We start from the raw sequence: 12,858 nt of genomic DNA on the forward strand, positions 1-12,858 counted from the left end.
GTGAATTCATGGGGTTTAAATTAAAATAGCTGATAGACGCTTTGGCCATTTGCCTCGAAATTTTCACACATTATTGACAAGGTGTTCCCCCTTCAAAATGCGTCCGGATAGTTTATTACGGCGAGTGGAACAAAAATAACAAGTCTGCAATTAACATGGATATATAAATTATGCAAAAATAGAAAAGAGTGAACTTTGAGGTCATGCTGTGCGACTTTGAAAGCCGTTAGAGAGATGAGTGGACGCATTTGAATTAGTAGTATACTAAGGTATCCAGTGATGTAATTTTACCCACAAACGGACTTGAAGTTTTTGAGCTAATTTTTTTTAAACCACTTTTGTCCAAAAAAGCATATTTTTGACCCAAAATCAAAAACGCATTCTGGATATTTAAAATAAAGACAAGTTTTACAAAGTTTGTATAATAAGCTTTCAGAAAATGTATAACATGTTGGATATATAATACCATCTTCATTGTCTAATTACTCAATTAAAAAGCAAGCCAAATAAACTGCATCTCTACCTTAAATATTCGTATTGTATTTGTTGCAAAATAAATATTCAAATGAGACATTATTATGCAAATTAGCTGTTATGTTTTGGCATTTTACTGGAGAAATGTATATTTGATCCTGTAGCTTAACAAACGTTTTCTCTTTTATGACATTATTGACATTTTAGCTAAATCAATTCATGCATCAAGCCTATAATTTTACACAATTTTAGTGTTTTACAGTATTTATACAAGTAAATGTGGGATTGGTATCCCATACAAGTATTACTGCATATTTATATAAGGAGATTCCTGAGGCAAACAAATCAAGGGAATTTGATTTCAAGCCTTGTGAAGCATTTAAATACAAATGTAGTACTGATGTGAGCATACACTGTGGTTAATAGCAGTATCAAATAGAATACAACCAAAACATTGACTGCATGTTCATGTACTTGGTTTTCCACAGAAGAGTTTTATGTGCTTTCACATATCCTGAAAGGTTTAGTACTGTAAAATCTCTATTAGTAGCTGCGGCTTCTATTAAAATGGTACAATTCAACCGAGGGGATGCGGCTTCTATTAGAGCATCTACACATATGACAAATTGTGAATTTTGGTTCTCAATTGTTCAAAAAGAATGGGTGCGGCTTCTATTAGGGATGCGGCTTCTAATACAGATTTTACGGTAGGTCACACAACTATACAATGAATGGTTTGCAATGTCAATGCAGTTATATTTTCAACCTGTTTGCTTTGTGCTACACTTTGCTTTCTTTGAAAGTACCCGGTCACATGTGATCACATTGACAGTTGCAATATCACTATATGCTTTGGAGCATACATGTGATATCTTTTTAAAGCAGAGGAGTTCCATGTTAATGTTGAATAATCTGACAGTGTTTTAGAGTTTGAGACATAACTAGACATCTACATCCACAAAAGTATGAATTTGAATATAAATATAAATAATTTCTCAACATGTGTGCATTATTTGATAGCTTTAAAATGGTTTAAAGGAGTAGAAAACCACCAGACTTTATTGTAAAATCATTGAAGTCTACTGTAAAATACTTTACTTTAGCTGGAATTAATTTTCGCTGAAAAAAAATTTTTGGTATTTTTATTTTCACTGATTTTTGATGAGTTGAATGTAAAATATTCACTGAATTGTCCCTTCAGTGAAAATAGCGAAAATAAATTCCGAGAGGAAATCAAATATTTTACAGTAGTTTGAATAATCACTAGTTTATTTGTCTCTTCTTCATCCCACTTACCCCTCCCCCTTTGGCACCAGATCTTCTAATATACTGTACAACCATTTCTCGTTTAGTAGCCATATCCATACTTTTCAAAGGTTTGGCTTTCTCCTCCGTCAGATTCATATCTATCTGTGAAATAAAATAACATCAGTGTTATTCAGTGCGAGCCTTTTAACAAGTCTTAATTGCCATTGTCAACGTGCAGTTCAAATATAGTGAAAACTATTGAGTGTTGAGTATGTCGCATGGAACGTATTTCGAACAAAACAAGTTGCATAACAGTGGTACTTTAACATACATGTAGAACAAGTATAAAATGGAAACAAACACAAAAAAAAAAAAAAACATTTTCCATGATATTTAGGAATCTTGTAAAATTAACCAGTGATTCAAATTATTTTGAGGTTTTCTTGTAATAATCTCATAAAATATAATCATATGTATTTATTCTGAGGACAATATTCCATTATGATTTGCAGACAAAATATATCTGTTTTAAATTATTCCCATGCCCAGGTCACTGCACCATGAGAATCAATCCTAAAACCATCTCAACTCCATGGGGAGCATACAGCTCACTGAGTGAGCAGCTAAACGTACATATACATGCACGTAGCAATCAATTTCCCACCAGGAACCCATTTACTATTGGGTGATGAGAAGTACACTAGGGATAAAGTCCACATTAACCCTCTGTTTGAGATTGTAGCACCCAGGGCTTGACGTTAACTTTAAAACTGGCTTGTTTGAAATGTACCGGTATGTTGCATATATATTAAGTCTATTAAGACAAGTGAGGTAAAATTCAGTTGTCCAAATGGCAATTCTACTTGTCCTAGGTTATACATAGTAGGACTGCCCTTAGTGTCAAGGCCTAGTACCCCAAGTATTGTAACAAGATGATGTTCCTGATACACACAACTAGCAAGAGCACCAATACTGTATTCGCTCTATTAGCAGCGCATATGCATATAAAAGTAAATAACAGGAGTGTCTATGATCAAAATAAGTTGAATTTTGATGGTTTACTATACAATAAATACAATTATTGATTCATGTTGGCTTTTATTGAAGATATGCAAACACATCATCTTTGTGTAAGTGTAAGGGTAAGTGAGAAACTGTTACAAAGACTGCAACCACCATGGTACCCAATCTGATTAAAATCTGATGTAGTGTACGGGCTTTAATTATTTTGGCTATAAACTTATTTTGATTTTATTTTTTATTACTTTTGTTATTAATGCCTTTTTATTTTATTATTTTACTTTGATTTTGATTTTTTTTAATTCCGCCCTACATACATCTGATCCGACGCCTACGTAAGTCCCGTTCAAATCTCGCATAAGTAACAGCCAATCACAGGCTCCCTTTTATACAGGCTGTCGGTTGCTTACTTTTCAGTGTAGCGATACTCTACGGGCAATCTTTCTGTACATTATATTTTGCCCACTTGAATAAACCATTAATAGAACATTGCTAGTATACTTTTATTTACAAAAGAAATTCCACAGCATTTTACAATTTTTGTCATTACATTGAATATTTTGTTCACTTCCAACAAATGTGTACACTTCCTGATACATCTTCGCCAGCCACGGTTCGTTTATTCAGTCATCGCTTCAATTTTACATCAAACACTGAGCATAATTATCTAGAATGGAAGCAAAAAAGTAAGTAAATCGTAATGATTAGAACACTGTAAACAGCTATAGTAAACAATGCAAATTTTAAATTGTATAACGGTCACCGGCCCACGGCATCGACGCAGACAATTGGAGCAAAAGAATATTTCCTGATCAATTGCGATGTGTTCCAAATAAAAAATATTTTATTCCAGTCCAAATCAGCTCAATTACTTTAATAAAGAGTTATTGTATAATGTACAAAATGTTGATACATTTTGATGATTATTTACAGCTACGGCTTCAATACCGTAGACGGTTTTGACCCGATCGTCAACAAAACATCACCCGTCTCCAGGGCAAGCGACTGGAAAAAGACACCGGTGTTCGGTCGAACCGGTGGAAACAAAATCGTCACTCCCAGAATAACTACGCAAAATAACGATCTAAACTCGAACCATTCGAGCCACAATATAAACATAAAAAAGTGACTTTCGTTGCATTTGACAATGATAAACTTACCGAAAAGCCGTGTTCTTCTCGGTCGCTAACGTCGGTATAATCCGCCATTTTATTTGAGTGTGTTTGCCACCTGACTCTGCCCAGTGACATCATCATGTGCGCTATAGAAGAAGGTCTGTGATTCGTTGACTAAAATCGTCGACAGTGGGTCTCATTGAAATCTCGTTACATAGGCATCGGCTCAGATGTAGGTAGGGCGGAATTTAAAAAAAATCACAAAATCAAAATCAAAGTAAAATAATAAAATAACAAGGCATTAATAACAAAAGTAATAAAACATAAAATTAAAATAAGTTTATAGCCAAAATAATTAAAGCCCGTACACTACATCAGATTTTAATCAGATTGCATGGTACCCAGTCTCTATCTTCCATGTTTGTAACATATTGCATACATTACAGTCCAAGTGTAATTTAGCTCGCTGTCAGTTGGGTTTTGCTTTTTTCACAATAACTTTAAATGTTTAAAATGAGTCATCAATAACTTCAAGTTATTCTTTGTGGTATCTGCTACTAATATTAGATGTGGATGTGTTTAGGCAAATTTACTCTGCTCAATTTCGATATATAGAGTTTTGAAAAAAAGCTAAGCAAGTTTTAAGCCAAGTGAACAAATGGAGTCAACAAGAAATGTGCTATAGCTAGTTAAATTACACTCAGACTATACAGCTACTATAACTGTAGTTTATGGGAACTGCCAGGAACTAGACTACTGTAACATTAACGGTAATTGCATCGTGAACCATCAAGAATCGTACGTGCAGTGGAACTCTCAGAGTTGACAGGTATTGTTTGTGACTGTGATTTAACACATCCTTTTCTACAAGGCTTTAACTGGAAATTAAAATCAGAATTAGACCCCAGTTAACATTAAAAAATAATGAGACAATAATTCCCTGCTATGAACTGGCAAATACATCTGAAGGGGTAAATTGGTTCAATAATGTCGTCATTACGGTAGATATTATACTATGAAAGATCAGCAATGAATACATGTCTGTTGAAGATTGATCAGCAGTCAATGATTCAATGAGTTGATTTGTAAAGACAGCAAAAGTGTTGAAATTGGTTTCAAGTACACAAAGTAAAAAGCCCTTGTAAAGCACGAACTATCACATAAATGAGTGGAAAACTCGCACATTGCCAGTAGTTCATTCTAATTACTATGCAAGTTTCATACCGATAGGTTTATAGTTGAAAATAAAAAACAAGAATTGCATAAATATAAATATCTCAAGATGTATTATCATATGTATGCATGGTGTTTTAAATGTACTTGGCCAATACATATCAGAGAAATGCATGCATTTTGAATAAAATTAAGATTCAATCGGCTATTTTTTATTTACTACGAGATGCCACGATATGTGTAAAATCAAATGTAAAAACACGAAAAAACAAAGTAGCAAAGTCAAAACTTTGTGTGAGATTCAATAAAGGTGAAAGTTTTTTGGGGTATTTGCATGCTTCACAGTATGCTATAGACTTTTTATGATGATCAATTTTGCTGGAGTAAGTGTATCTCAACGTAATACTCCACCATAAAAGATCAGCATTTCAACACTGAACTATAAAAAAAAAATTTAATTTCAAAACCAAATAGTTCGATCCGTGCCTTTCTTACATTATGTAAAATCCTGCAGTGAACAGGAAATCACCTATTCAATTATATTAGAAATAATGAAATTGGTAGACATCTAGATTCAGACCATGAAACAAATGCATGTATGACATGATGTATTAAGAATATTGCATAGTTTGAACATGATTCTGCTCAGCATGTCTGAGATACAGGGATAGACAGACTGATGAATACACAAAAAGGTGAATTCTGTTTTTTTACTTAATCTAAATGGGAACTAACATTAGTTTCACAGACGAGACAGCTGTAACTATATTACAAATACATGATTTCAGATGTACCCAGTGCACTGTACATATACACATTTTCACCTGTATTTCCTTATTTTCTCATCCTTACTGACAAAAAACCTAACTGAGAGCACTGTATGCACTGACATTCTCTGATAGTACAGGAATTCATAACTGAATACTTATTATCAAAATCAGACCTTAAACACAGAAAACAAAACATAACAGGAAGACATTTGTGTATATTAACATTTCTATATTTGACTTTGAAAACAGTGATGTCAGGAAAGGAAATGAGTTTCAATACTGCATTTACCTTCAATATCCAAAGGGGAATTAGAACGACAACATTCATTATACGGAGCAGATGTCCCCTGATGTGTAATCGGATTGTAACATGAGTTATTGCTTAAACTCTGATTGCTGCCAGAGAAGAGCTCTGATGATACAACAAATATATACTAGATACATGTAAGCAAGTAGGCAAATAAGCCTCAACTCCTTGAATGTACTGTGGACATGATCTCAGTTGGCATGTTAAGCTATGGTACTTGGGTTTAATTTTAGTGAAATTTATCTTGCAGGGATACTCTCTACTAAGGATTGTTTGAGAAGAAAACCATACATTCTGGTTAAATTTGCATACCTGTATTTTGTAGGTTTTAATTTAAGTAATTCAAATATCAATGGAATAAGTAAAAAATAAAATCAAGTAAATAATTTATTTCATACATAAGGTTTCATTTTTTTACAGACAATGTAATTTATGTTCTTGTTATGACAGGAAATTGAATTATTTTGTCTGAGCTTCAACACAGACTCAGATAAAGATATGACAACACAGATATAGGTAAACAGTATTTATTTGGCAAAAACAGGGGGGGGCATATATCGATTATTGTAAATACAATAATTATTCACTGGATTTTATTTCATATAGCTAGTCAAGTCTGCTAATTTAAATGCATGTGAACATGTACAATTAATTACAATAGAACTCGTTTCACTAGCAATTCTGTGAATTAAAAACCCTATAATGATCAAATATCAAAATTGGGAAATTAAATACCAGTGAAATTAAAGCATTCACTTTAGTTTAAAGGGCACTAGTTGCCTGAATCTTGAACCTTCATGTATTTAATAATTACATGTCACCAGCTTCATCTCATTTCAATGTTATCATTCTGTTGGTTTGATTTATCTGGTTAATTTTTGACCAAATAAATGGACACAATTTACCACATGTTTGTAAAGTGGCAAAGACCAAAATGTCCACACATAATAAAGATATGAAGGTTTAATTTGATAAATGAAGTGCAAAGGTTAGAACACGGAATGTCATTTATACTACATCACACTGTAGTCTCCTACGGTGGGTGCTATGACAAACAATTCACAAAACATGCAGGCGAATGGAATATTATTACCGGGGGTTAACTGTACAACACACAGTTCAGCTCTAACTAGTAGCACTTTCTCACTAAAAACACATCTTTAATAGAATTGCACATAAGTCAAAGATTGCATTAATTGTGTGCTAGATCGTTGAAATATTTTTTTATTTTTATTTTTGACTAATCTTTGTCATTTATATTTAAGCGCATGTGTTCTAATATAATAGCAAATAAGGCATTATGTTGTCAGTTGTACTTCACAAAACAAACAAATTTGTTTACTGGTTTTTATTTACCATTCACAGAAATAAAAAAGATACGGTACCATGTATTTCTGCATTTGCTCGTTTCAGCTAAAATATGCCAGTCTAAGACAGATGGACAGGCCTTCATTTTAAACTCTGGTGTTTGGTACAAAGCACGAAAGATATTCATGAGCACGTATTTATTTATCCGAAAATGTTTTTTGTAATTAAATGCACATGTTATGTAGATAAGACTTTACTGCCATTGAACTACTAGTACAAGCAACCGGAATTTCCAGTGACAGAATTTATTGTATCGTATGTCAAGCTGGCATTGCTCAAAAATAGTTCGTGTCAATTCCAAGTGAATTTGCTATCAGGTTAAACAAGTAATTGTTAATGACATAGTCCCTGTTGGAATAAGGAGGTATGTAAGGGTGCATAAATACGCCAGTTGCGAGTGGTGAGTAGCAAGTAGCAAAATGTGTCAGTTGCGAGCGCTCGAAAGTGTCAGTTGCTAGTGCTCAAAAATGGCAGTTGCTAGCGCTAAAAATAGCAGTTGCTAGTGGCGATTTGTATGTAGTTGCGAGTGCGAGCTACATCGGCATTGTGTGAAATAAAAATAAGTCCGATGCCCTAGCCACTTGTTTTCAAGTTACACGTGTTGAAATCTAGCGAAATTTTGAATGTCTACGAGGCTACACTAAACCATGGTCGTACTAACGTAGCAGTTGCGAGCGAGTCTGGCCGCTAGATCAATCGGAACTATGTGAAATAATAAAAATAAGTCCTCGCCTCCGATGTCTTAGCGGCATATTTTCTTGTTGCGAGTGTTGACATGTATTGGTATTCTAAATCTCTATCATTGAAATCGCAGATTTCTAGACATCTCGACCCAAACATTTCTCGACCCAAGACACTTCGTCCCAAATTGGTCATCTCGACACAGACACCCTGGACATCTCGACCCTTCGCATTGACGCGACCCTATCTCAATGTGGCGACACAAACCTCTATCTAGTTCAAAGTTGATCGACATCTATTGATTTGAAACACCGGCTACAGAGAGCAATCCAGTGCAATGGATCAATCCAAAAATGTTCAAGGGTTGAGGACTGTGAAATGAATAACGAAAGTACATAACCGCTACAGTCCGCTTCATATCATGTATATCAACATAATTTTACAATGTAATACCTAATAGTTGTTAGTGTTATATCTGTTTTAACATTTTGTTTTATTTTTTATATCTGTATTTCTTGTTATTGTGTTTTTTTGTGTATGATTATTGACCATGGTTAATGTATTTCCAATTCATTAATTTGAGTCAAATAAAATATACTATACTATATAACATTGAATGTTTAGTTTGATGATTGATAAATACACATTCACTGGTAGACTGTTGCTTTCTTGTTGTGTCAATACAAACATGATTTAAACTTGTGATGTCTTTTCCGATGTTTCTTTTCCCTTGCCATCATGAAAATAGCACGTGTGTCTGTGCGTTTGCATGAGCGAAAGAGGCTGGTGAGACTGTGTGTCACAACGTGTTCTATTTATTTCCAACGCGCGTCGTCAGCGCCTTTGATTGCATTTATTTTGTTTTTTTTTTATTCGCGAAATATATCACTGGCAGCGATTGTATTGCCATGTATCACGACTGAATGTTCAAGCTGACTTTGTTTTGGCTATAGGTGTACCTACCTGTCGAGATGTCCAACGAAAATTGGGTCGAGATTTTTGGGGGTTGAGATGTCCAGTACCTGAAATCGCCGATAGCCCCGACATGCTATAAATCGGTCAGGCGACTGTGTTCAGGTTTTCGGCTGTTACATGGAAATTCTGAATTGCGTCTTCAAGTATTAAAGTGAGGGAATTATATGTAATTCCTACTGGAACTGAGTCAATATGTTTCGTCTAAATCACGAGGTCGGTTGGGATGGAGGTAAAGCAGACTCAAGGTGTGAAATCCCGGTGTCTCCATTCATCGAACGCTTGTGTGACACGCATCCGGTTAAACCATGGAGCTAAATGGTTAAACCAACAATGTAAGCGTTTTGATAATTGTAAACTCGCAACAATCTTGAGACAACAAGAAAAAAAACTAACTACAGCGAAGTCAGCAAACGGATGGAGTCTCACGAAAGTGTATAAAACACATCTTGAATGTGTGTCCACGCGCGGTCAATGTGAATGTCTTCACAGAATAGAGATAGCAGTCCCATGACCTGATCGCCAAGTCGTGGCGCCAGTGTCTATAGGACAGAAACAGACAATGAATAATAAATAAATGCGTTTAGTCCGTGCGATTTGCGTCGATGTTGCCAACTGGGTCGTCGGTAGGATGACAGTAATATCAATGAAATAATGCATGTTTTTTCAGTGGTTTAATGGAAACTTTAAAGCATTTAATAAGTGTGTGAGAATACACACATGTTGACAGAAAGCACTTGTCGAATAAATACAATGGGGCGTGGGCGGCTTCAGTTGTTGAAAGAGAATAATTATCGACTGGATACAATGGAGTATGGTAAGTTCAACTCGTTAACAAAAAATAATGTTGTCACAAAAATATGTAGGACCATGATTGAATACGATGACCGGCGAAAAATATATATTGAACGCAATGAAGCGTAATCAAGTAATCCACTGTCGTTGTTTAGAGTATGTCGCTCTTTGACGTTTTACTTCAAGTGTGTCAAAATAATATTCTTTGTTTATATACATAGTACAAATCGAGCCCTGGCAAAACAAAGCATTTCATTACAAAAAGGGCATACATAAAAAAACAACGCAATGCGGTACGATTGTTACCCGTTGTGGTAGGTTCACTCCCAAAAGCAAAATTATGTGTGATAAATATGCATGTATATAAATTGTATTCAAAAACACCTCGCGTTATTTTTACTGCAACAATTGGAGTTTAATGTTTATTCCTAAAGTTTAATGAGTCGGCAGTCACTTCATGCAAAATTTTGCAGGCGAAGCGCGGGCGGAGATTGACAGGACATCGCATTTGTTGTTGTTGTGCTGTTTAGAATTAGCTTTATTCAGCATTTAACCGATTGCCACTTTAATCTTTTGTGAAGGCGTCAACTGTCGACAAACAATAAAGACTGATATAGCGGCTTCATCAATAATGTGCATGCTGGTCCAAGATAAAATGTCGTCGGTCTCGTCGTTTTGCGACCTCAGACCAGGATGCGTTTAATACCACACCAAGGGACTAACATGGGATCAGTTTTATCTGTTATATTTTCCCGAACATGACACCTACCTACGTTCTGAATGTGTAACAGGGCCGCCATAAAATTGCATTCCAATGATTCGTTTCTGACATAAATATGACATTCAACCACTTTAACGCAAAATAAGACTGTTAGTGAGAACATGGATGTACTAACAAATATCACTGTTACTTAAAATCAGAGCATTGTACCGTCCGCTGTACATAAAACTCAAACAAAGGTCAATTTGATATTTCGAGTGAACCGACGATATGACGCTGTTTACAGTGATTTTGTATTTTTCTCGGTTAAAAAACGGCGATTACGGAAACGAGACTACAAAGATCTCGAGTGAAGATTTGTTTTTTCCACAAACAATCTCAGACAAGTCCGCTTTAAATCCTCGCAACAAGAAAATATGCCGCTAAGACATCGGAGGCGAGGACTTATTTTTATTATTCACACGGCCAGACTCGCTCGCAACTGCTACGTTTAGTCACCGCCCCTCAACACATGAGGGACGGTGGTTTAGTGTACGTACCACACACGCACAAATAGCATCGTAGACATTCAGAAATTCGATACATTTCAACACATGTAACTTGAAAACAAGTGGCTAGGACATCGGACTTAATTTTATTTCACACAATGCAGATGTAGCTAGCACTCACAACTACATACAAACGCCACTAGCAACTGCTATTTTTAGCGCTAGCAACTGCCATTTTCGAGCGCTAGCAACTGCCATATTCGAGCATTCGCAACTGACACATTTTGCTACTTGCTACTCGCAACTCACCACTCGCAACTGGCGTATTTATGCACCCTTACATACCTCGAATAAGGGGAAATGTTATTCATGCCAAAAATAAAGTAATATGCACCAAAAGCAGAGTTTATAATTCATAATAAATTGTAATAATTGTAAGTAATAATTGGCTTGTCTAGTATAAACAGGAATTAGATGTATTAAATGACTCTTCCAAAATTGAAATATATCATATAGTCAAAAATTAAAATATCCAAATCAAATTTCATTTGTCAAGGCTCATGTACAGGGATATGAAACACACAACGAATCATCATGGACATGTATCTCAACATGTATAATGCTTGTATCAAAACAACAAATATTGTCCAAGATACCAAATTTTCAACAAAAAAAGATGGATGCCAGTCGGCCATTTTTTCTCTGATTATGGAACAAACTGACATGAACATGTATTCCTATATGTATATGATGTATGTGCTAAATATGAATGGTTCATAAGCCTTGGCTTATAGGCTAGTAGTATGGTCAAAAAGCAAGATGGCCACCAGTCAGCCACCATTGATCTGATTGTAAAACAAATTGTCATGGACATGTAATCTAAAATGTACAATGCATGTACCAAATTTGAACAAGAACTGACAAAACATGCTAAAGATACCACATTTTCAAAAAACAAAATGTGTGCCAGTCAGCCATCTTGGATTGAATCAGTAAACCACTGCATGTGAATATGTCCCAGATAATGTACTAGGCATAATGTTTGTTGTCATGGACATGTAATTTAAAATGTACAATGTATGTACCAAATTTGAACAAGAACTGACAAAACATGCTAAAGATACCACATTTTCAAAAAACAAAATGTGTGCCAGTCAGCCATCTTGGATTGAATCAGTAAACCACTGCATGTGAATATGTCCCAGATAATGTACTAAGCATAATGTTTGCTGTTTTATATCGCATCAGAGCAAGTGCCGATACAGGTGAATACAGGTTTTTAGAGGGAATTCTGTCAAGGTATAATGGTAATGGTCGAATTGAAGAACTTTGGCTTGTGAAGATGCCCTGGTACTGGCAAAAATTGGAAAGGTTGACAAAGCTAGGTACTCCTTCTAAATGTGCAAGTGTTCTATTTAATATTATCCTTCAAAAACTAAAGCTTTGTTTATTCTGGTACCATTATGAGGACAACAGTTGAAAAGCAACTTTCATGCATACAATTTTATTTTTTTCAGAACAGAGGGGATTACACTGGGTTCCTACATGTATAATGTATGTGATCCTGCATTTTGGTACAACTGATAATTGTGGTGTGAGACCTATATTGACTTCTGCTTACTCATTATATTCAAATGGATCAGTAAATACTACCAGTACGCATGTACTGCAGTCAAAGCTGTGTATAGCGACAACCCAAGAACCTTCATTAAAATGGTGTAACATA

At 35.1% G+C, this 12,858-nt stretch overlaps 1 protein-coding gene and 1 long non-coding RNA gene across 2 annotated transcripts in view; both read right to left on the minus strand.

Moving 5' to 3' along the window:
• The window catches only part of LOC102808568 (protein diaphanous homolog 2-like), a 62,965-nt gene that overhangs the window by 27,804 nt on the left and 22,303 nt on the right, over positions 1 to 12,858 (minus strand). The window contains exon 3 of the mRNA XM_085497831.1: positions 1,771 to 1,884. Coding sequence (XP_085353957.1) covers positions 1,771 to 1,884 — 114 coding nt within the window. The remainder of the gene's footprint in view (positions 1 to 1,770; positions 1,885 to 12,858) is intronic.
• Positions 3,225 to 4,221, minus strand: LOC146746638 (uncharacterized). Its single transcript, XR_014929164.1, has 2 exons — positions 3,903 to 4,221; positions 3,225 to 3,409 (listed from the first exon to the last, which is right to left on the minus strand). It is a non-coding gene; the product is annotated as an uncharacterized LOC146746638 (long non-coding RNA).

This window comes from Saccoglossus kowalevskii, chromosome 4 (genome assembly GCF_978046115.1).
Source record: "Saccoglossus kowalevskii chromosome 4, keSacKowa6.1, whole genome shotgun sequence".
Lineage (NCBI taxonomy): Eukaryota > Metazoa > Hemichordata > Enteropneusta > Harrimaniidae > Saccoglossus > Saccoglossus kowalevskii.